General features: G+C 47.5%; 2 protein-coding genes across 2 annotated transcripts in view; one reads left to right on the top strand and one right to left on the bottom strand.

Annotated features, from left to right (window-relative positions):
* The window catches only part of LOC148506342 (uncharacterized), a 63,011-nt gene extending 40,761 nt beyond the window's left edge, over nt 1-22,250 (top strand). Inside the window, exons 4-6 of the mRNA XM_088446832.1 lie at nt 293-658; nt 12,491-12,613; nt 19,430-22,250. Of these exons, the coding sequence (XP_088302958.1) occupies nt 293-658; nt 12,491-12,613; nt 19,430-19,566 (626 nt within the window). The 3' untranslated portion in view covers nt 19,567-22,250. The remainder of the gene's footprint in view (nt 1-292; nt 659-12,490; nt 12,614-19,429) is intronic.
* A 94-nt stretch (nt 22,251-22,344) lies between these two features.
* Nucleotides 22,345-26,114, bottom strand: part of LOC148506343 (uncharacterized) — a 36,536-nt gene continuing 32,766 nt past the window's right edge. Inside the window, exons 11-12 of the mRNA XM_088446869.1 lie at nt 24,455-24,559; nt 22,345-22,423 (exon numbers count right to left, since the gene is read on the bottom strand). Of these exons, the coding sequence (XP_088302995.1) occupies nt 22,377-22,423; nt 24,455-24,559 (152 nt within the window). The 3' untranslated portion in view covers nt 22,345-22,376. The remainder of the gene's footprint in view (nt 22,424-24,454; nt 24,560-26,114) is intronic.

The raw sequence follows: 26,114 nt of genomic DNA on the forward strand, positions 1-26,114 counted from the left end.
TCTGATGGTTGGTAGAGAGGACCTGACTGTTGGTGGCGACCACCTGACTGTTGGTGGTGACCACCTGACTGTTGGTGGTGAGGACCTGATTGTTGTGGTGAGGACCTGACTGTTGTGGTGAGGGCCTGACTGTTAGTGGTGAGGACCTCACTGAGATAGTGACCTGAATATTGGTGGTGAGCACCTAACTTTTGGCTTTAAAGACCTGACAGTTAGTGTTGAGGACCTGGCTGATGGTAGTGAGGACCTGACCATTGGTGGTGAGGACCTGACTGTTCACCTGTCCCCCTAGATCTGAGTGAAGCCCAAACAACTGGAAGTAAAAGCAATTCTGGCGCTTTTTTAACTATTGTTGGAAACGATGCTTGGAAGGCTACACCTGGAGAGAATGTTACCCTGAAATGTATCTTCAAGACGGAACCCCCCTTTGAACTGGGAATGCTGACCTTGCATTGGTTAAAAGATGGGGTGCCCAAGTTGTTCATGAACAAGACATGCTGTGGCCTGAATAAGCCCTTTATAAGCGAGGATGCCCTCAGTAAAGGACATGCATCTCTTGAGCTGAAAAATGTCCAGAGAGAAGATGCCGGTATCTATACCTGCTACATCAAATACAAGTCGTTGGAAAAGAGCTGGCGCACCACTCTGCAGGTTAAAGGTACAGTATATCAGTTAATATTATCCACAGCTAATTATAAAAGGTCCTCTGCATATTACGATGAGGCACAAGCACCTGAAATCTGCTATAGACCGACCCTGAGGTGCAGGATTGTGAGGAAATATCTCAGGACTTCATGATTCCCTGTGCATTACACTCTTACCTCTGGCCATGAACACAACACTGCTCTCACCAACACTTGGACGACTTTTGTTAGAGAACGGAACAGTCATTAACTGAAGGTGGGAATGGATGGGCTATTTTTATGTGCTTAGCAATTACGCTATTCCACTATCTACAGTTTGAGTCTTGGAGACCACAGGCCAGCAGGTCCAGCCTTATTTTTGCCAGGTAGACAGGGTCAAAATAACCATTCCAGAAAAAGCTAGAATTTCGCTAGGCAGAAGAAGCTGTTATTGGACATTAGGTCTGATATCAAGGTGGGATGTGCCAAGGGGCAGGTTGGCATATTGGATCTATAGTGGACTACCTAAGCAGGCTTTAACAAGACCTGATACAGGCATGGGAGGACTGAGCTGCCACACATGGACATGAAGGAATGGTGGGCTTTCCTATAATAATAAGCGGGCCAGGTGGCCGGGGACTGCTGCACTTCCTCGTGGAGGGCCCTTCATGGAAACAGCCACCTTATACAAGTGCTGAACCATGGATGATTAATGTACTAAGAGAATTGGGGAGGTATTAATGCTTTGTGGAGACTGGAGAGGAGTTAACGTAATGGTGGGAATGGAGGGTATTAAGATTGCCTGGGGCTTTTGGGGGAATCAATGTTATGTGAGGACTGATATGGGGAGACTGATGTTATGTGGGGACTGGTATGGGGAGACTGATGTTATGTGGGGGCTGGTATGGGGAGACTGATATTATGTGGGGGCTGGCATGGGGAGGCTGATGTTATGTGGGGACTGGTATGGGGAGACTGATGTTATGTGGGGGCTGGTATGGGGAGACTGATGTTATGTGGGGGCTGGTATGGGGAGACTGATGTTATGTGGGGACTGGTATAGGCAGGCTGATGTTATGTTGGGACTGGTATGGGGAGGCTGATGTTATGTGGAGACTGGTATGGGGAGGGGTTACATGGGGCTAGTTTGTGTGTGTGTGTGTGTGTGCATGTTAGGTGGGGGACTGAATTGTGTGTTTCATTTTATATGGTAACAGGTGGCCAACTTTAGAATTAGACAGGGTCTGGTAGGCTTATTAGTGTTACATGGGGACTAGTGTGTATTGGGGTTAGCCTTATATGGGGACTGGTGTGTAATGAGAGAAATGTAATGTGGTAGCAGGCTGCGTGGGGGCTAATATTATACAAGTATGGATCCGTGTAAGGGTTCAATATATGTGGGGACTGGTATGATTAGTTTTATGTTATGTGGGGGCTTTGAAGTTAGTGACCCCTCCTAATATATTGTAGGGGCTATTGGTGCTCTGTATTAATGGTGTATGCTATAAATGTGATATCGGTGCATATTGAGCTACATTGTACTTATCTTTTCTAAACCGAGCACTAATATTCCAGCACTCAGACAGCAGCAAGTGAGCTTGAGGCAGCACCTACAACAGCAGCAGGTAGCCGGGGCTTCAGAGCAGGTGGGAGAGAGTAGAACTGGTAACTATCCATTGGAATTCTGCATGTATTCTCCAGGGACATACACAGGATTGCTAGAGGAGTCTCCATGCCATGCCATGCCACCAGAGTGGGCATGACCAGTGCGGAAGCTGCATCAAGCTCCCCCTTCATATACACCAGCAATGCTCGGTGCACTGCTATTATGTGCAGGCAGTTTCCCATTACGAGCAGGGCACAAGGGAGCGGAACATACCTCACAACTGTCCCTGCATTGGGGAGTCGGGACAAAGGCCCTCATTCAGACCCACTCGCGAGCGGCTGTCCGCTCGCAAGTGGGTCGATGGTCTGCACTGCGCATGCGCACAACGGAGGGAGCTCCGTCGTGCGCATGCGCGAGACGCGACGAGCGAAGGACTTTCCTTCGCTCGTAGTGTCTCATCAAAGGGGGCGTGCTGTCGATGTTGACTGACAGCACGCCCCCTTTGGTGGGCGCACGGGGGGCGTGCCTGCCAGACGGAGGTGTTCCCAAGGGAACGCCTACAGTCTGAAGCCGGCCCCACTGACATCACTAGTGATGTCAGTGGGAGTGATTTTGGCTCAGATAGAGCCAAAATCACTCCTGGCCTTGCAGTTGAGAAACTCAACCGCAGGCTTCTGCTCGCAGTTTCGATGGTCGCGATGGTCAAGACCATCGCGACCATCATCCTGCACGCTCGTATATGCTGTGGGTGGTGACCCACAGCTATACGAGCGTCCAGGAGGACGCTCCATATTTATGGAGGTGGGCCCTGATTCAGAGCGAGCGCTCTGGTCAGAGCGTCCGGCTCTGAATCAGGGCCAAAGTCCTCACTGGGCAGGACAGTTGCATAAAATCATGACTGTCTGTCACCCCAGAATCAGGACAGTTCTCTCCTACCTGGTCTTCCAGCTGTCACTACCTGATACTGCTCCTGTCTTATGCTCAGTAGCTGCTTGTCTGCATCTTGGGATGTTGGGGCTCTGTCTGGAAATAAATAGGTTAATGGAATAAGGAAGGCCTAGCAATGAGTGAGCGCTTTAGGGGGTATATATACTAAGGATCGTGTCTGGCCGAGATTGAATTCCCATGCGAGTTTTCCCTGATTTTTAAACTCAGAGATTTACTAAAGGCAAATACAAGTGCATTAACACGAATCTGCTCTGAAATAGACGGCAAAACACACAAATAGAAGTCAATAGACCAATGATTTTCAACCTTTTCAACACGAGGCACACTACACAAGATTTTAGAATTGCCAAGGCACACCATCCGGCTATGTGGTGTGCATGACCAGTGAAAAAAACATAAACATTGGCTCCCACATAAAAATATACACAAATATTGGCCTCCACAGGAATAAAACACACTACATTGGCCTCCACAGGAATAAAACACACTACATTGGCCTCCACAGGAATAAAACACACTACATTGGCCTCCACAGGAATAAAACACACTACATTGGCCTCCACAGGAACAAAAAACACACTACATTGGCCTCCACAGGAATAAAACACACTACATTGGCCTCCATAGGAATAAAACACACTACATTGGCCTCCACAGGAATAAAACACACTACATTGGCCTCCACAGGAATAAAACACACTACATTGGCCTCCACAGGAATAAAACACACTACATTGGCCTCCACAGGAATAAAACACACTACATTGGCCTCCACAGGAACAAAAAACACACTACATTGGCCTCCACAGGAATAAAACACACTACATTGGCCTCCACAGGAATAAAACACACTACATTGGCCTCCACAGGAATAAAACACACTACATTGGCCTCCACAGGAATAAAACACACTACATTGGCCTCCTCAGGAATAAAACACACTACATTGGCCTCCACAGGAATAAAACACACTACATTGGCCTCCTCAGGAATAAAACACACTACATTGGCCTCCACAGGAATAAAACACACTACATTGGCCTCCACAGGAATAAAACACACTACATTGGCCTCCACAGGAATAAAACACACTACATTGGCCTCCACAGGAATAAAACACACTACATTGGCCTCCACAGGAATAAAACACACTACATTGGCCTCCACAGGAATAAAACACACTACATTGGCCTCCACAGGAATAAAACACACTACATTGGCCTCCACAGAAATAAGACACACTACATTGGTCTCCACAGGAATAAAACACACTACATTGGCCTCCACAGGAATAAAACACACTACATTGGCCTCCACAGGAATAAAACACACTACATTGGCCTCCTCAGGAATAAAACACACTACATTGGCCTCCACAGGAATAAAACACACTACATTGGCCTCCTCAGGAATAAAACACACTACATTGGCCTCCTCAGGAATAAAACACACTACATTGGCCTCCACAGGAATAAAACACACTACATTGGCCTCCACAGGAATAAAACACACTACATTGGCCTCCACAGGAATAAAACACACTACATTGGCCTCCACAGGAATAAAACACACTACATTGGCCTCCACAGGAATAAAACACACTACATTGGCCTCCACAGAAATAAGACACACTACATTGGTCTCCACAGGAATAAAACACACTACATTGGCCTCCACAGGAATAAAACACACTACATTGGCCTCCACAGGAATAAAACACACTACATTGGCCTCCTCAGGAATAAAACACACTACATTGGCCTCCACAGGAATAAAACACACTACATTGGCCTCCTCAGGAATAAAACACACTACATTGGCCTCCACAGGAATAAAACACACTACATTGGCCTCCACAGGAATAAAACACACTACATTGGCCTCCACAGGAATAAAACACACTACATTGGCCTCCACAGGAATAAAACACACTACATTGGCCTCCACAGGAATAAAACACACTACATTGGCCTCCACAGGAATAAAACACACTACATTGGCCTCCACAGGAATAAAACACACTACATTGGCCTCCACAGGAATAAAACACACTACATTGGCCTCCACAGAAATAAAACACACTACATTGGCCTCCTCAGGAATAAAACACACTACATTGGCCTCCACAGGAATAAAACACACTACATTGGCCTCCACAGGAATAAAACACACTACATTGGCCTCCTCAGGAATAAAACACACTACATTGGCCTCCACAGGAATAAAACACACTACATTGGCCTCCACAGGAATAAAACACACTACATTGGCCTCCACAGGAATAAAACACACTACATTGGCCTCCACAGGAATAAAACACACTATATTGGCCTCCACAGGAATAAAACACACTACATTGGCCTCCACAGGAATAAAACACACTACATTGGCCTCCACAGAAATAAGACACACTACATTGGTCTCCACAGGAATAAAACACACTACATTGGCCTCCACAGGAATAAAACACACTATATTGGCCTCCACAGGAATAAAACACACTACATTGGCCTCCACAGGAATAAAACACACTACATTGGCCTACTCTGGAATAAAACACACTACATTGGCCTCCTCAGGAATAAAACACACTACATTGGCCTCCTCAGGAATAAAACACACTACATTGACCTCCTCAGGAATAAAACACACTACATTGGCCTCCACAGGAATAAAACACACTACATTGGCCTCCACAGGAATAAAACACACTACATTGGCCTCCACAGGAATAAAACACACTACATTGGCCTCCACAGGAATAAAACACACTTCATTGGCCTCCACAGGAATAAAACACACTACATTGGCCTCCTCAGGAATAAAACACACTACATTGGCCTCCTCAGGAATAAAACACACTACATTGGCCTCCTCAGGAATAAAACACACTACATTGGCCTCCACAGGAATAAAACACACTACATTGGCCTCCACAGGAATAAAACACACTACATTGGCCTCCACAGGAATAAAACACACTACATTGGCGTCCACAGGAATAAAACACACTACATTGGCCTCCACAGGAATAAAACACACTACATTGGCCTCCACAGAAATAAGACACACTACATTGGTCTCCACAGGAATAAAACACACTACATTGGCCTCCTCAGGAATAAAACACACTACATTGGCCTCCTCAGGAATAAAACACACTACATTGGCCTCCTCAGGAATAAAACACACTACATTGGCCTCCTCAGGAATAAAACACACTACATTGGCCTCCACAGGAATAAAACACACTACATTGGCCTCCACAGGAATAAAACACACTACATTGGCCTCCACAGGAATAAAACACACTACATTGGCCTCCACAGGAATAAAACACACTACATTGGCCTCCACAGGAATAAAACACACTACATTGGCCTCCACAGAAATAAGACACACTACATTGGTCTCCACAGGAATAAAACACACTACATTGGCCTCCACAGGAATAAAACACACTATATTGGCCTCCACAGGAATAAAACACACTACATTGGCCTCCACAGGAATAAAACACACTACATTGGCCTCCACAGGAATAAAACACACTACATTGGCCTCCTCAGGAATAAAACACACTACATTGACCTCCTCAGGAATAAAACACACTACATTGGCCCCCACAGGTATAAAACACACTACATTGTCCCCCACAGGAATAAAACACACTACATTGGCCTCCTCAGGAATAAAACACACTACATTGGCCTCCACAGGAATAAAACACACTACATTGGCCTCCTCAGGAATAAAACACACTACATTGACCTCCTCAGGAATAAAACACACTACATTGGCCCCCACAGGTATAAAACACACTACATTGACCTCCTCAGGATTAAAACACACTACATTGGCCCCCACAGGTATAAAACACACTACATTGTCCCCCACAGGAATAAAACACACTACATTGGCCTCCACAGGAATAAAACACACTACATTGGCCTCCACAGGAATAAAACACACTACATTGGCCTTCTCAGGAATAAAACAGACTACACTACTAGTGCTCTGAGCTGACCGCCGCAGCACACTTAACAACCACTCGTGGCATACTAGTGTGCCACGGCACAGTGGTTGAAAAACGCTGCAATAGACCATCGAACCAACACGAGAGTACTTTTCATAGACAGAAATTAGGGGCGTCTTAAGAGAGGAGGGGGCCCGTGTGCACTCCCCGTCCGGGCCCCCTCCTCTCTCCCCAGTGGCCGGCAGCTGACTGACGCGGCTGTCCAGCCCCCGGAGTCTGAAACGCATGCGCAGAACACCCAAAAAATGGCTGCCGCAGCCATTTTCCGGTGTTCTGAGTAGCACTGACACCCGACGCGGGACCACGGACACGTGAGTTTAAAATAATATGGGTGCAGAGTGTGCAGTGCGGTGCCCCCCTGATTTACTAAAAACCATATTGAAAAACATAGATAAAACATGGAGTAGAAAATAAGAAATTAATAGATATGTTCTGAGGAGCGTATTCTGCAGAAGCCTGCACAGATCAGTGTGATCAATGCAGGCTTCTGTGTGTAAAGAAACAGTTAAAAATCAGGAAAAAAATGCCCCCCTCGACCAAAAGCATAACCAGCCACGGACATACATCAGGAAAATCGGGGGAAATAACTACATGGGGTTCCCCCCATTTCCCTATAACCAATACCAGGCTGAATCAGCTGGGGTGGTAATGCCATAGCAGGAGACACACAGCATAGACCAACCCCGCTGACAATCCTCAGAAAGTGGGGACCCCAAAAATAAAATTAGTTCCCCCCCTCCTGAGGATCACCCAGCCCAGGGCTCTTTCTTGCACCCCTGGTGGCGGTGGGTGCGGGGATAATGTGTAAAAATTAAAAATAATATTGTTTTTTAAAGTGGGACTACAGGTCCCAGCAAGCTTGCCCTGCTGCACTAGGAGAACCACAAGTGCCAGGGGTCTTCTCTCACTTGTACCAATTCACCAAAAAGAAAATATAAAAAAAAAAACACAGTTCACACACACCATATGATAATCCTACATTACACACGCACACTACATACTTCTCCCCGGAGGAGGTCGGTCTCCAGGTAGAGTCCAAGGTCTTCTGAAAACAAAACAACGGAAGCCCAACGGACAGAGGACCTCATTCAGAGCCGCTCGTAAGCGGCCGCTCGTTCGTTCCGAGCGATGTTCGCACATCTGCACATGCGTACGGGTTGTAATACGCATGCGTGAACCAGCGTGTGCTCGCAAAATAGCGAATGCCTGCTAATTTAAGTGACAGAGTGAGGCGTTTGTGGGTGGTAACAAGGGAAGGTGCTTGAAAATGGGGAGTGGAGATCAGAACGCAGGCGTGCCAAACGGTCAAAACGGGCGTTTTAAGGGTGTGCATAATTAACAAAGCAGCGTCATCGACCACGTCAGTTGGGTTTCTTTTAGCCAGAACTGCTCGCTTGATTGCGGTAGGAAAACCAACCACAAGAATAGCGAGCAGTTCATACGCTGTTCGATGTACTCGATTAATCTAATAAATAGCGGACATGACGTATGGTGCGAGCGGCCAGGGGGCGTATTTTTCAAAATAACGATCGCATGTTTTGTTCGCTCGTTCAGACATAGAGGCGTGAACAGACCGCAAAGAGCGAACGGTTAATTTAAATAGCCACCCCCTTTTTCTGAACGAGCGAGCGCAAATATCGTCCTGCTCTGAATCAGACCCACAGTGTATGTATGTGGAGGATATAAAGGCCAATATAAATACCGTAACTCTGTAGGCGGTACTGTGCCAAACAAAGACTAAGGCCCTCATTCAGAGCCGTACGCTCTGAGCAGAGCGCACGCTCTGAATGAGGGCCGGGCTCCATTTTCATGGAGCGTCCTCCTGGTGTCACCACCCACAGGCTATACGAACGTGCATTGTGATGGTCGCGATGGTCGAGACCATCGCGACCATCGAATTTGCGAGCCGGAGCCTGCGGTTGAGGTTTTCAACCGCAAGCTCCGGAGTGATTTTGGCTCTATCAGAGCCAAAATCACTCCCACTGACATCACTAGTGATGTCAGTGGGCCGGCTTCTGACGGGAGGCGTTCCCGTGGGAACGCCCCCGTCAGGGAGGCACGCCCCCGGCACGCCCACCAAAGGGGGCGTGCTGTCAATCAACATTGACAGCACGCCCCCTTTGATCGGACACAACGAGCGAAGGACTTTCCTTCGCTCGTCGCGTCTGGCGCATGCGCACGACGGAGCTCCCTCCGTCGTGCGCATGCTCAGTCCATAACATCGACCCACTTGCGAGCGGACAGCCGCTCGCGAGTGGGTCTGAATCAGGCCCTAAGTGGGTAAGTAAACAGTGATGAGCTTTTTGTGCTGTAATACTGTACACTTGTAATCATTGTTATAATGTCTCAGGGGTGAAACACTTGTGTAGGGTGTGTATTCCAGTGTACAAGCTCCTGCAGAACATGTGGCCCAGGCCTGGTGATTGAAAATAGTAGATTTAAATGTCTAAGTGCTTCTTATAGTTCCTATGAATGTCTCAAAAAGTACTGTCACCTGGGCCTGTTTGGAGCTGTAATAATGGCAGCGTAATACATTTGTGTGTCAAACGTAAGTGGACATAAATAATTCAGTTCAACAAATTAACTCAATGTAGTCAATGGTGGGAATGCTGATTGGCTGATGGTGGGAACCGCTGATTGGCTGAGAGGAGGAAGCTCGCATCTCTCAGCCAATGAACGTTCAGCCAGTGCATTTCTATGGTAAATGCAGCGGCTGAGCCGTCATTCGCGAAGTACCAACCTTAGAGGTCGGTACTATGGGGGTCATTCAGACCCACTCGCAAGCGGCAGTACGCTCGCAAGTAGGTCGATGTTCCCCACTGCGCATGCGCACGACGGAGGGAGCTCCGTCGTGCGCATGCGCGAGACCCGGCGAGCGACGGGGAATCCGTCGCTCGGAGTCTCGCACCAAAGGGGGCGTGCTGTCGATGGCGACTGACAGCACGCCCCCTTTGGTGGGCGTGCCGGGGGCGTGGCGGCCAGACGGAGGCGTTCCCATGGGAACGCCTACCGTCTGAAGCCGGCCCCACTGACATCACTAGTGATGTCAGTGGGAGTGATTTTGGCTCTGATAGAGCCAAAATCACTCCAGGGCTTGTGGCTGAGAGACCCGACCGCAGGGTTTCACTCGCAAGTCCGATGGTCGCGATGGTCAAGACCATCGCGACCATCTTTTTAGACGCTCGTATATGCTGTGGGTGGTGACCCACAGCTATACGAGCGTCCAGGAGGATTCTCCATTTTAATGGAGGAGGGCCCTGATTCAGAGCAAGCGCTCTGGTCAGAGCGTCCGGCTCTGAATGAGTGAGTGCAGGTGTGTTTGAGTGAGTGAGTGCAGGTGTGTTTGTGTGAGTGAGTGCAGGTGTGTTTGTGTGAGTGAGTGAGTGCAGGTGTGTTTGTGTGAGTGAGTGAGTGCAGGTGTGTTTGTGTGAGTGAGTGCAGGTGTGTTTGTGTGAGTCAGTGAGTGAGTGAGTGCAGGTGTGTTTGAGTGAGTGCAGGTGTGTTTGTGTGAGTGAGTGCAGGTGTGTTTATGTGAGTGAGTGCAGGTGTGTTTGTGTGAGTCAGTGAGTGAGTGCAGGTGTGTTTGTGTGAGTGCAGGTGTGTTTGTGTGAGTGAGTGCAGGTGTGTTTGTGTGAGTCAGTGAGTGAGTGAGTGCAGGTGTGTTTGTGTGAGTGAGTGAGTGCAGGTGTGTTTGTGTGAGTGAGTGCAGGTGTGTTTATGTGAGTGAGTGCAGGTGTGTTTGTGTGAGTCAGTGAGTGAGTGCAGGTGTGTTTGTGTGAGTGCAGGTGTGTTTGTGTGAGTGAGTGCAGGTGTGTTTGTGTGAGTCAGTGAGTGAGTGAGTGCAGGTGTGTTTGTGTGAGAGAGTGCGTGAATGTGTGAGTGAGTGAGTGTGTGAGTGAGTGAGTGAGTGAGTGAGTGAGTGTGTGAGTGAGTGAGTGAATGTGTAATAAAAGACTAAACCCTACAGTGTGTGTGTCCTGTCATTTTTTAAATATTTCTTTTGCAGGTTAACTTGAGGTACAGTACCAGCAGGCCCTTAATGCCCCGCATGCTGGTACTTGTGGTTCTCCAAGGAACAATAAAGGACAATATATTACCATAGGCGTCTTTATAATGGGTGCAAGGTGTGCGGTGCACACGGGCCCCTGGGTCCAGAGGGGGGCCCACACCGCAGGTGTGATATGTATTACCGCATGGCCGGCGGTTCAATTCCCGACAGCGGCAGCCCGACAATGGAGGAAATCCTGATCATCCTAAAGGTAAGTATTTACTAACCTAACCTAACTCTCCTAACCCTAACCCTCCTTAGGGGTGCCTAACCCTAACCCCCCTCTAAGTGCCTAAACCTAACCCCCCCTTCCCCGCCGCTGGGGGGGGGTGCCTAATCCTAACCTCCCCCGGGGGTGCCTAACCCTAACCCTCTCTCCCCCTAGCCTAACCCTAACCTCCCATGGGGATGCCTAACCCTAACCTCCCGTGGGGGTGCCTAACCCTAACCCTCCCTCCCCCTAGCCTAACCCTAACCTCCCCCGGGGGTGCCTAACCCTAACCCTCCCTCCCCCTAGCCAAACCCTAACCTCCCGTGGGGGTGCCTAACCCTAAGTCCCCCCCGGGAGCCCTAAACCTAACCCTCCCCCCCCCGCACGGCTGTCCGCTGCGGCGCCCGGCATCTGCTCGATCGGGATGCCGGGCGCCGGTCTCCAGACGTCGGGCAAATGACAGGCGTCTACATTTAGACGCCTGTCATTCGTCCCTAGTCGGGATAAAGCAGTCTGGAAGCCGGCCGTCGGCATTTAGACCATCGGGTTCCAGACTACATCCCCACACCGCACACCCTGCACCCTTAGTTGATAAATACTTACCTCTCCGCAGATTGTGATGTGCTCCTCTGCAGATAGATCTTGATATTGCATTGTACGTCAGCTCTATGAAGGTTAGCTCCAAAAAAATAAGGCAGAATTGGATTGACTCTCAAAGTACTTTTGTGTACTTCATCGTTTTTGGAACTTAATTACTCATTCCTCTGAAATTTAAATTAAAGTTTTATATTTGTTATAGCAGTGGCCAACGGGCCCCCATTTTAAGTCCATTTGTCATACCAAGCCGCCCGTTTGGTATTCACATTGCAGGGTGACCCTGACAAAGGGCAGTATTGTCATCATAACCACATCCCCATTGTCACCCAATTGTCTCTCTGTGTTCTCCAGCCAACCATCCGTGTCCCAAATCCAGGGCTGATCAACCTTAGGCGGGAATTTCTGATGTGTGTCTTTTTAGGCTCCACGGCAGACGGCGACGTGGAAATCAACCGCATGTCAAAGAGAAGAAGAGCAAATACACCGAGAAATGGCCAAACAAGCCAGGATGGAATGGCAGCGCCCTCCGACAGCGATGAAGCGGGTGAGTTAGGAGGTGGAAAGTGTACTGTGAACTGCGGCAGGACTGTTCCAGCAACAATGATGGCGCTCTAATGGGGTCATCAGAGCGAAGGTCTGGTAGCTCCTACAGCTGTTGTACTTTTCTAACAGAAGGTGCAAGAGATAAGAGGCAGCGTACATAAGGCACATGCGAGCAGCAGGGAGGGAATGTGGTAGTGGAGGACCCCTATCCGTATGGATACCCAGCATTAGATAGGAGCATGTGCAAGCAAATGGTAGTGTGCATAGAGAAGGGTGGGTATGGCGATGTGCTGACTGTTGGAAATATGTGTGTAGGTATAGCAGAGTCCCAGTACACACCAGTGGATGCCCTGAGACTGTGAACAGCCCAATTGCTTAACCAGTGGAGTGATTTTTAATTGGTTGTTATATGAGATACAACCGTACTCACTGTTATATACTGGTTTGATGGAAAGGAGCATGAGCGGAGCAGGGTGATATACAACTCACCAGCCAGTGAGTCTATCTAGTGACCAGGTAGTGGTACAGGGATGCTGGAAGGTGTTGTGGGTGGCAGTAACACCGGGGTATTTTTGGAGCTAAATGGTAGACTACTGTCTCCCACTGTGACACTCCACACAGAGAACAAGATGGCAGTGCAGATGCACAGTAGCTAAGTCAGGCAGCTATCATGGAACAGGGAATGAAACCTTCGTGGAGGAAGAAAATGGAGTCTCCACAGTAGTGCATTTCACTTTCAACAGTGACAGTAGCAGAACAGGCATATTGTAGACCAGGAGCAATAGCAGAGGATAGCAAGTCCCTTGGCAGGTAGATGATTGGTATGTTGCTGTTTGTGCCATTCTTGCTGGAGAACCAGAACTAGGGAACATTTTTAAAGTACAGAGACTTGATTGATAGCGCTCACCGCGGGTGTCCAGGGTCTAGGAGGTTAAGTTATACCGAGGTGTGGAGTTGAAGCCTGACCTACAGCATGTTGCAGCATTTATATAGTAAGGTTTTATGGAAGGGCTTCAGGTACATAACTATGGGAGGGTAAAAATCGCAGCGCCAACCAACTTATGATCCAGGATCAGACCCTTTCTTACCCTTGCGGAAACTAAGACCCTCATCCACTCACTGGTCATCTCTAGGCTGGACAACTGTAACCTTCTTCTATTTGGCCTCCGTCCCATCTCTTTCCATTCAATCTGTCCTCAATGCTGGTGCCCAGCTCATCTTCCTCTCTAAATGCACTACATATACCTCCCCTCTCCTACAAGCGCTCCACTGTTTCCTCTTCCCCTTCAGACCCAAATCAAACTCCTCATACTCACTTACAAAACCCTCACCCATTCCTTTCCAAGTAACATCTCTGACCTCGTCCCCCTTCACCCTCCCATCTGCCCACTTTGCTCTACAAATGCACGCCATCTCTCCTGCCAACTAATTACTTCCTCCCACTCCCGCCTCCAATATTTTGCCTGTGCTGCTCACCACCTCTGGAACTCTCTTCCTCCCCCTATCAGACTCCCCACCTCTCTACTAATCTTCAAACGGGCTCTCAAGACCCGCTACTTCGTCAAAGCCTTCCAGCTCTCATCCTAACCCGCTACTCCATGCTTCTTCTTCACTATCTACCCCAACTTTGTCACCTCTGTCTGTCTGCCCCTCCCCTTTAGAATCAGAGATGTGCGCCGACCCCCGTGTTTTGGTTGTGGTTTTGGATCTGGATCTCCTCTGGTTTTGGATCTGAATCTGGTTTTGGATTTTTTCCTTGGTGTTTTGTTTTTAGGTTTTGGTTTTGGATCTGTATTTTTTTCCAAAAATTATATAAACAGCTAAATCCACATAATTTGGGCCTGTTTTTGTTCCTACAGTAGTATTCACCTTAATAACAATGATTTTCAGGCATTTTGAACCACCTCACGATATTGATTTCACTATCTTTCACCAATACAGGCCAAAGGCTGCAGCGAGCTGGCTGGCTAAAGTAAGCAACAGAGCAGCAGCACAAACCACGGCAGTTTAAAAAAATATAGGACATCTATGAAACATTGCCACACAGCAGTGGCAGACAGGATGGCACTTTAATAAACTATAATAATGTCAGTCGGCAATGCCTCAAATTGTGCCAAATGTAAAGGAAAGAGGTGCAAGATGGAATTGTTCCTCCCACTCACTCTTATGTGGGATATTATAAAGAACATGCACAGTTTAACAAACCAAGCACTTTAGCCACTAGGACTGACACTTTCTTGGCTGAACTCCTTGGTTTGTTTGGGCCCCCACAAAACATTTTTTGAAAGGTCTACCTTCAATTATTAAAGAGGAGGTTGATGATGAGGGTGTTGGTGGTGGAGATTGCATGTGCTGGTCCAAACTGCTGGTAGCTGATACTGGACTGCGTGTTATTAATTTACAAATTATAATTTTGTTAAACAAATTGCATGAACTCGCCTCAAATGACGTAACAGGTAAGAGGTGCCTAGATGGTTAACGTCCCTTCCTCTGCTAACTTTGGCTTTACAAATGGAACAGATGCCTTCACAACTGTTGTCAGAATTTAGATTAAAATAATTCCACACCCAAGACATGGCTTTTCTGGCTTTCTTTTTATCATTAGCAAGAACTGCTATCACTGGTGACAGATTTACGCAAACCACATCCTTATCATCAACATCCACATTAGCGTCAGATAGGACACAAATTTCCCCCTCATCCTCCTTTTGCACTTCCTACACACTATCATCCTCATTTTTTATTATTTCACCATCTAATACTAGCACAGCCGTCATGGCGTCAGTGACCCGCTGTGAAACTGGGTGACAGCTGTTTTACTTACTTCCTCTATCAAAGGACTGTTTAATAGTCAATTGTTTTTTTTAATTATTTTCGATCACGAATGATGATGTTGATGATGATGCAGGTGTTGGTGTTGGAGATCGAAGGCGCTTGGAACCCACAGAGAGGGAGCAGGTAGGTGACACTGGACTTGTTATGTTTTGAGTTTTGGAACTTGGCTACATACACTTTGATATTTGATGAATGCGCTTCAAGTGACGTAACAAGGAGGAGGTTCCTAGGTGGTTTAGGTCCCTCCCTCTACTCACTTTTGCTTTGCAATGGTCACATATGGCTTGACAACTGTTGTCCAGATTGGGGTGGAAATAATTCCACACGTGAGAAGTAGATTTTTTTGTCTTTTGACACGGCATGACAACAATGGGCTTTGGCTTTTTCAATCCATGGGCAACAGCTGTTGCCTTACTTACACAAAGGACATCCTCGGCATCAACATCCTCATAATCAACATCTTTATCATCAACATCCTCATCATCCTTAGCACCTTCAACTACCAAAATATCCTGCTCCTCCATGTGCAATTCCACAGAAGCATCCTCACTGACTACGTCTGCAAGATGTTGACTGCCCTTCCCCACATTTACAGAGGGCACACAAATGTTGGAACTTGGAGGATCCTCCAGTATACTAGTATTTAGGTCTAGCTCACACATGGCAACCGCGGACACACTTGCACTCTCCTCGGGGATTGTGATTTCGATTTCTCTGGGCACACAGTTGTTTTTTTCCAAAGGGCTATCAGAATCAGAACTAGCAGTCTTTATAAAGAAAGGTCAAGGCCTTATCCTTTCCTTGCCACTTCGTGTAGTGAATGGCATTTTGCCAATTTTTTGTTTATCTAAAGGCAAATATCCTTTCAATTTTTTTTTTCTTGACTTCGGTAAAACTTGCTTTACCATATCGATGGCGTGATTTAAGCCCTGGGGCATGGGCCTTCATAGAGGACGAGGAAGTTGACGTCTTTGCACTGCTGGTGGCAGCTACAACATGTGGTTCTTGGCCTTACTCTCCTGTCATGTGACAGCCCTTCATATTTTCTGTGGTCTTGAAGCAGTGTCACAAGCACCAATAGTGTAGCTAAGGTGCGGTTACAAAATTCACACACGTGCAGTCGTGCACACACACAAAAATATTAGACAAAAAAAGACAATTGATTTTCATTGTTTTTATGCTCAAGAACTTGGGCCCAGAGTAGTGGCTGATCATGACTGGAGTGGGGCAGCACTAGGTTGCAACTTGTGTTGCTGGCTGGATACACACACACACAGACAGTAAAAGATAAAAGAAAAAACAATTGATTTACATTTTTTTTATGTTCAAGAACTTGGGCCCAGAGCAGCGATTGATCACGACTGGAGTGGGGCAGCACTAGGTTGCAACTTGCGTTGCTGGCTGGATACATGCACACACAGACAATTAAAGTTAAAGAATAAAAAAAAGACAATTTACTTTTATTTTTTTTATGCTCCAGAACTTGGGCCCAGAGCAGCGATTGATCACGACTGGAGTCAGGCAGCACTAGGTTGCAACTTGCATTGCTGGCTGGATCTTGTGCGGTTAAGCCTAACACACACACACAGAAAAATATTACACTAAAAGACACTTTTATTTTTAGTTTTTTTTTTCCAATAAATTTTTTTTTGGGAGTCCATAACTTGGGCCCGGATGGACGCAGCACCAGCCCAGATGTATTCTGCACCAGTTCAGATGGACACAGCAGATAGCAGAGCACCAGCCCAGAATGGATCAGCAGTTCACCAGCCCAGGACACAGCAGACAGCACAGCATCACTCTCCCAGCCCTACATTACCCACCCTCCCTGTTTAGTCTCCACAGCTGGAGTGAAATGGCGTCCCCCGCGTGGTCCCTATATACTACATTGATCATAGAGACGTAAGCTCGCAAACTGCGAGATTTCTGACTCTATGGTTTTGCCTCGGTTTCGAGATCCGAGTCAGGCGGGAAACTCCGAGCCTGCTTGGATCCGACTTGGATCTGCAAAATTCGGGTGGGCTTGGTTCTCTGAGAACTGAACCCGCTCATCCCTATTTAGAATGTAAGCTCTCACGAGCAGGGCCCTAATCCTTCATGTGCTTCTCCTTCCCTTACTTATACCATCATTTCCTTCCCATTACCAACAACGACACCAAACCCTTGGTTTCTGCTGCCCTGCTGCTTATTTGGTTATATTATGACTGTTGATGCAGCATTGTTTATAAACCATGTTCTGCTATATTCTGTACTTTTTAGTTGTTTTGCTCATACTGTATCTGTTTATGTACTCTGTAAGGCGCTGCGGATCCCTTGTGACGCCATATAAATAAAGGATAATAACTTGAGACAAAGGTGCATTGATGGCTAAACTAGACCTAGAATTGGCATTTAAGTTTGTACCCCATTTCGCCATACGGTTTTGGACTTGTGGGGTTCAAGATCAGGGTTTCCAAGAGGGGGTGGAGCAGGAAAAGTTTAACAGGGCCGTGGCTTGTCTGGAGGACCCAACATGGGCCCCCTCTCTAGCACTGGGGCCCTTCTGATGTCTCAACGGCCCTGTTCAAGATTATATATATCTATTAGAAATGCGATATCCTCTGTGGACCTTTGCCACTACAGTCAGCATAGAAATCAATGGGTCTGCAATACGCAGGTATACATCAATCTCCAGGAAAGCTAAACATTCAGGAGCTTGTTCCTAAGGATCCCTCTCTGTCCCCATGTGGCCTGCGAATGCGCTGGCCAACGGCCGCGCATGTGTAATGGGACTCCCAGGTCATAAACCCGGCAGTCCTCTCTTCGCAAGGGACAGCTCTAATAATTGTCCATGCATACATCATTAATAAACGGTTTTAAAAGTTGTTATACAAGCGATAAGTGGCAGGATTTATCGCTTATGGTGCATACACATGGCCAGATTTGCTAGCTCATCGATATCGTTGAACAATAACGATGAACAATATTAACGATTTCATGAACAATGAACGATTTCTGACAGTATTTAAATGAATGATATCATCCAAATCTGACTGCAAACACAGTAAATTTCAGATATCGTTATCTGACATGCGGGCACGCGCCTCGTTCGTCGATGCATGCCAAACATGTAGCGATTTTTACAATCGTTATCGTTTATATCTTCCAGAAAATCTGACCGTATGTACCCTCTAATACAATATCCAATGCTTGAGACATCCTGCCCCCAGGGAGACTTGGACAACTCATACCAATGGAGATGGACTGTCAGCAGAGAGCGGCAGTTGGTCACATAAGGGACAATGGGGGAGATGTGTCAAACCTTCGAAAGAGATAAAGCGGTGCTAGATAAATGACAGTTAGAAACTGATTGGTTACTTACTATAGGCAATTTCTCCATTTTATCTCTCTCCAAATGGTGCTCCAGCCAATCAGCTCCCAACTATAATTTTTCAAACAGATGACAGTTGGGAGCTGATTGGCTGGAGCACCATCATCATACACAACGAGTTTTATCACTCGTTGTGAATGATAAAACTCATTGACAAATAAGGTCCCAAGGGGTCTATTTACTAAGCAGTGTTAGGAGACAGAGTGAAAAGTTATAAGGTACCAGCCAATCAGCTCCTAACTGCCACCTCACAGGCTGTGTTTGGAAAATGACAGTTGGGAGCTGATTGGCTGGCACCTTATCACTTTTCACTCTGTCTCCTAACACTGCTTAGTAAATAGACCCCCAAGTCCTGATACCTCCCCCCCTTTAAAAGCAACAATGACATCTGGGCATGGTCAGCATTGCTAGAACACTGCAGTGGCATCTGCAGTATCTGTGTGGAACAGGCAATACCACCCTCATAGCTGTGTTTTTCCCTGGCTGTAGATGTAATATAGCACATAATGTAGTGTACATGAGCTGCTATGAGTTATTAGTGAAATAAAAGTGATAGGAGACCAGTATTTGGTTACATTCTAAAATAAACCTCTTATGTTTTCCACCATACAGGTGATGCACCTTCAACGAGTCCCTCTGCGCAGGAACCGGCTGAGAAATTCAAAACTATAAAAATCGGACTGGTCTTCGGAGTGGTGGCCACCACCGGTTTTCTTGCTGCATTTATTTTCTTTTGTTTTGAAGGTTGATTTTGAGTTTTTGTTTTTCTCCTCACAAAGGACCTCATTCAGAGGCGCTCGCAAAATGCGGGTGCTCGCTCTGAATGAGGGCGGCCGCATCTTTTTTCCGGCCCGGCCTCCTGGCCGCTCGCTAGGCTGCGGGTGACCACCCACAGCTTTATCTGCAAAAGCAATATAGCGGCCATCGCAGCGGATTGGCGGCTTGCAGAGGTGCAATGCTGCAAAGGGAAAAGTGCTTCTAGGAGAGATGAGACCTGGAGAACGCTGGGTCAGAACTGGCGCAAAAATCAAGTATATTAGTTTAGCAGAAATGGCAGCAATAAATGCCCCATAAAATACTCCTTCTCCATCTCTCTTTGGGGCCCATTTATCATTGTGTATTTGCGGCTCAATCCCGAAAATACCACCAATATTAAGTTCCCCCCCATATGTATCACAGAGGGAACGCAGCAGAAGCCCGCTGCAATTCCGTCGCATTCACGCCGGCAGCCGCATCCCCCATAGGTTTCTTTTTTCGTTTCCCCTGTCCCTGTTGGTGCTCTATAGAATATCCCGACGATGTAATCGCATTCTGCACTGCGATCATGGACGCTAATATCGCACCCAGGTCGCATTATAAATGCGTTTAATGATAAACGGGCCCCTTTATGTAATTTCAATTGTCTCTATCTGCAAAATGAAACCGTGGCCCCCTGGTAAGCTCGCCTGTATTTACCAAGGAATAGTCTGACTCAGCTCAGAGGCTGCGAAACCCAGCCCGGGAAATACCGCCGCCTTGCTCAGCAAAACCACAATGTGGCAGAAGTCACCGCACAGCCGGGCAAATCTGGCGGCACAGAACCGCTAAAGCGGAGTTTGCGCTTTTCACCTCACCCATTTATGCGTCACAAATTAGACCCACTAATCATCCTTTTTACACCATTTCCCCTGGTAGCCTTCTGACTCTCTTACATGTACACATCATTAGGCTAGGACTGTAAGTAAAGGGACTTTGGCCCTGATTCAGAGCCGGACGCTCTGACAGAGCGCTCGCTCTGAATGAGGGCCGGCCTTCTGGTTTTGTAGAGCGGCCTCCTGGCCGCTCGCATAGCTGTGGGTGACCACCCACAGCTATAGCGAGCTGCCAGGAAGATGGTCGTGATGGTCAAGACCATCGCGACCATCGGGCTTGCGACGAGACCCTTGTGGTAGGGTCTCGTTGCCGCAAGCCTCAGAGAGATTTCGGCTCTAACAGAGCCGAAATCTCTCCCACTGACATCACTCATGATGTAAGTGGGGCCGCCCCCAAACGGAGGCGTTCACATGGGAACGCCTCTGTTTGGGCAGCCACTCTCCCAGCCCGCTCACCAAAAGGTCACTCAACATCGACAGCATGCCCCCTTTGGTGCGAGACCCGGAGCGACGGCTTGCCCGTTGCTATCCGAGTCTCGCGCATGCGCACGACGGAGCCGGCTCCGTCGTGCGAATGCACACTGGCCCACCATCGACCCGGTTGCGAGCGCACAGCACTTGCGACCGGGTCTGAATCAGGCCCTTTAGCCCCTATTTATCAAAATTATTTATCATAAGGATACATTTCTGTTATCGCCTCAATTTGTGAAGCTAGTGCTACTCAGCTATCCCGGCGATACTGGCCTTGCTTGGGGCCTGCGCATTGTGACCGAAAGCCTAGAATTGGCCTTCAGTCTCACTGATAAAATAAATAAATTGTGAAAAATAAAATAAAATAATAGATAATAAAAAAAAAACAGAAAAATTAATATATGGTTTATTTAAAGAACAAATGATATAAATATGGTGGTCACATGACAGAGTATCTGTAACTGTAAATCTACTGACATAATTCTAGGAATACATGCAATATGCAATGTGTTATGTTTAACTTGCATAAAAGTTGTGTATTGTGGCTCTAGAACGCTAGGCTTACTGTAACACTCACGCCATTGTGTGGGCTGAGAGTATATTCAGCCTATCAGTGATGTCCCTAGCTCCGTATTGTTAGGCCGCGTTCCCATGGAGGCTGGTCCAGTGGACAAAATGGCCGGCCCTATTGTGTGAATCAGATAGAAGTTGTGTAGGTGTTCCACCTTTTGCTTCCCCACTCCACACTGTATTAGTGAATTTGCATTTTGAGGCATTTATAATCTTTGGATAGAGTTGGGGCAATGGCGGTCACATCATTCTTCTGAGTGATATGATTGGGGAAAACGCCGCGTGCAAACTTTCACAGCCGATGCAAATATCTTGCAGAACATTTTGGTAAATTTCGCTCGTCACTATTGTGTAGGTGACGGAACCACGTGCTTATGGTTTTCAAAGTTTTCAATTGCGTCATTACGATACAAATTTAAGAGTTTAACTTGACAAATATTTTATATTTAACTTTGTTGTTTAGAGACAATAAACCAAATCCCCCAGAAATTTCATTTATAATGCCAATTTTATTTTATTTACTTCCCTTTTATTATTATTACATGCTTTTCCTTATTGCTAATAATATAATACAACTATAGACAAATATAATCTGAATAACAAAAACTTCCATAACTCTGAACAAATACATTTTTCAATCTAACTGATTTTTTTACCACCCAAATAATAAACCTTATTTACATCTGTCATTGTGTAATTCCGGTCACTGTGACCTTATGATGTCATCATATTATTTTTTATTAAAACGTGGTAAAATATAATATAGTGAGTTTTTATTTCTATTGATGCCAACGGAGTTGGCGTTTTTATCTCTCTCCGTAATTCTGCTGCGGCCGGATCCCGGGGTCGCCCTGATGAGCGGATGGTAACGCGATACGGGGCGCGGGTCACACAGATGTCAGATTTACATAGTCCATTTCTAGCTCTCCAGCAGCTGGAAACACAAGAAAACACCACCGTTACTCTATAATGAAGAGAGTTTACCTGGTACTAACTTAGGAGCTCATTCAGACCCGCTCGCTAAGATGCATACTCTCGCTGCTGCCGATGGTATGCAGTGTGTATACATTGTGCGCGGTGCGCATACCTTAGTGAAAGTTCACAATGCATTCGCTCGCTGCACATAGACAGCCCAGCAGAGTGAGTGACAGGAGAAGCCGTTTGTATGTAGTAACAGGGGCCGGCCATTAATAACGGGGGAGTGGAGATGCAAACGCAGGCGTGCCTGAGCATATCAACGGCGTGTTAGAGGTGTGTATAATAAGACAGCATCATAGTACACGTCGCCTTTACACCATATTTGCCGACAATCAGCTCCAGCCTTCCGGGAGGGAGCTGATTGTCGGCTAATAGCAGGGGGCGGGGCCGGCCATTGGGGGCGGAGCCGGGAGTGGGGGCGGCCATTTGGTGGCACACTAGGGGCGGGGACGGGGGCGGGGACGCACGATCGCGTCATCGTGACTCCGCCCCCTCTTCACAATGCTGTTATTTTCAGCATTGTGAAGCAGGGGGCGGGGCCACGATGACGCGATTCTGCGCGAATCGCGTCACCGGGTCCCCCGCTGCGGGGGTTTCTGTTTTTGTCAGGGGGGAGGTGGGGAGGGTCTCAAGCTTCTGGGAGGCTTGCCTGCCTTTCCGGGGGGCCGGGAGCGGCACCCGAAAATCGGGAGGCTCCCGGCCAAATCGGGAGGGTAGGCAAGCCTGCTTTACACTGAAGTGCTCGCAGTGCTTGCGGCAGGGTATGGTCAACCTCAAGCGCTGCGATAGCATCCGATGTACCGATGGTTGCACACACTTCCTGGACATGACATACAAAAGTGGGCATCTTAAGACAGGCTGGTGGGTGTCTGCATAAGCTATGTCATCGCTCTGTAGGTAATACTGGGCGTGCTAATGCATTGCAGTGCGGCAGCACTGCCTACGCAATTTTCATACACATTGTGCGAGTGATTGCATCCAGTGAGCGGCTCTGAATCAGGCCCTTAGGCCAAAAATACAACTAATCTTAAAATAATGCCACATTTTTAAAATGTCCTCCTGTGGAGATGTAGTGTAATGTGAAATTCGGAGTCTTGGAAGTGGGAGATAGGAACGCAGTCCAGTCACGACTCATCAGAGCCAGATGTTCCAATAAGCCATTGTTTTCAAATGTACTAAGCCTTGGAGAGAGTTAAATGGAGATAAAGTACTATCCAATCAGCTCCTAACTGTCACTTTACAGGATGTGTTTGTAAAATGACAGTTAGGAAGTAATTGGTTGGTAAACTATCTCTGTCCACTTTATCTCTCTCCAAGGCTCAGTACATAGACCCCTCAATCCTCAGGAACCCCTAACAGTGCATGTTTTCCAGATCTCCTAGTTGGTGCACATGTGTATTCATTACGGGCTGATGTTTTAAAAAATCCACAGGTGATGCTAATTATTTCACTTGTGATACTGAGGAGATCTGTAAAACATGCACCGTTAAGGGTCCCTAATGAGTCATTAGGGACCCTTAACAGTGCATGTTTTACAGATCTCCACAGTAATGACCAAGCTTGGGAATCACTGTAGTAAGCAGTTTAGGCTCCTGCCTAGGGATGAGAAAAAATTAAGGGGCTCCAATTACTTTACCTCATTTTTTCCTTTTTAGAAAATAAAGGTAGGGATGAGTGGGGAAAATGAAAGGGGGGGGGGGGTGCAAATAGTATTTTGCCCATATGTTCTTAATCAGACTGTGCACCCACTGATGTGGTACACGGCATGCATGGCTTAGTAATGTCAGTAAGGAATGGTGTTCATACTTAGCATTTTGTTGGTTTACTGACATACATAAATTGGCCTTATTTTTTACTGACAGCTAGCAGCCATGTTGTAATGACAATAGAGAAGGTAATGGTGGCTGCAATGTGTGGCACAATTACTATGTTTCACTGAGGAAAATGTGCACCTAATAGTGTCTGACAGGATGGAGGTGTCACTTACAGACGGGAGAGTTACTCATAGGCATGTTCTCATACAAGTGACAGAGACTTTCTGACAGAGACGAATCCTTCCCAAATTCTTCCAGGCTGGATCTCGTGGCGGCGTCTGCAATCAGAGGATGCTGTCAAGGAAGTCTGCTTCATATAATGATAATAATCCTTAATAAGATGGAGCATAGGATGATTTCTTCATCTCCCATCCCTGTATCTCTGTACTGCTCAAATAATAGTTGCTCACAAATAATGGAATCGCTGGATCATATATTCCGACAGCGGCAGCCCGGTGGATCGCAATCCCGACAGCTTTAGGTAAGTACCCTAACCCTTCCCTCCCCCCCCTAACCCTCCCTTAGGGGTGCCTAACCCTAACCTCCCCCCCTAGTTCCTAACTGTGACCTCCCCCCGTTAGTGCCTAAACCTAACCCTCCCCCTCCCCGCACCCTAAACCTAACCCTCCCATGGGGGTGCCTAACATTAAACCCCCCATAATCGTGCCTAAGCCTAACCCCCCCTTCCCCTACCCTAACCCTCCCGGGGGGTGCCTAACCCTATGTCCCCCCAGGGGTCCCTAACCCTCCCCCCCCGCGGCTAGACGCTTAGACACCCGTTGTGGGGCTAATGATAGGGTTGGGATTTTGATGCCTATCTTTAGTCCCATGTCGGGATGTAAGTGTCGGGATATCGGCGGGTGGGATTTTGAGGCTCCCCAAAATCAGGTAGCGCTCCTGGTCGCCTAGAAGATTAGGCAAGTCTCCAGCCGGCATCTTCCCGGACAAATATAGCTTCCCGCCTGTAATATCGGCACTGTATAGGGGCGGAGCCACGATGACGCAATTGAATTGCTACGCCCGCCCTCTACTGTGACAAGGCAGCTGGCCAGAAAGTCAGTAAGCAGGTCTCAAATATGGGTTGGAATTGGAAAGCCACCGGTTGAAATCCCGACCCCGGAAGCCCGACTATTGAAGATCCCGACAGAGGCTAGTAAATACCCTGTCCCTCCCCTCTCTCCCCCCTTACCCCCCCCTTAGTGGTGCACCCTGAACCTAACCCTCCCGGGGGGTGCCTATCCCTGACCTCCGCCCCGGTAGTGGCTAACCCTAACCCCTCCTCCCCGCAGCGTAACCCTCCTCGAAGGTGTCTAAAGCTCATTTCCCCCAGATATCTCTAAACCGAACCCCCCATCCCCGGATAAGGCGCTGATACTTACCCGGATCCTTTATTCAGGATTCCAGGGGTTGTGATGCTGACGCCGATATCCTGATCCCCTTTGGGATATCGGTGTCGGCATTTTGCCAAGGCGTCGGGATTCCAGCATTGGTATTTCGACTGTCGGCATCCCGTCCGCCGCCATATAAACTACATCCCCTCAAAAAGCAGCTGCTCTCCTGACATGCAGAGAGCTCTCATGCTGCGTATGCGATCCCATTGGCTAATTTATGCACACCCGTGTAACAGCGTATAAACTGTAAGACACAACTATGTTTTTCTAATCAACCCCCCCCGGTACCACCCCCAAACAAACAAATCCCAACTTTTCAGTAGCAGCTTGCACGACCAAAAAAGGGGTGGGGCTTCATGGAAAGGGCGGGGCCCCAGGCTCCGCCTACACTAAGAATAGTATAGGGGGGAAAACGGGACTGCCCCACTGAATGCAGGTTAGT

Source organism: Taudactylus pleione, unplaced genomic scaffold, assembly GCF_031769625.1.
Source record: "Taudactylus pleione unplaced genomic scaffold, aTauple2 ptg000407l, whole genome shotgun sequence".
In the NCBI taxonomy this organism is placed as follows: domain Eukaryota; kingdom Metazoa; phylum Chordata; class Amphibia; order Anura; family Myobatrachidae; genus Taudactylus; species Taudactylus pleione.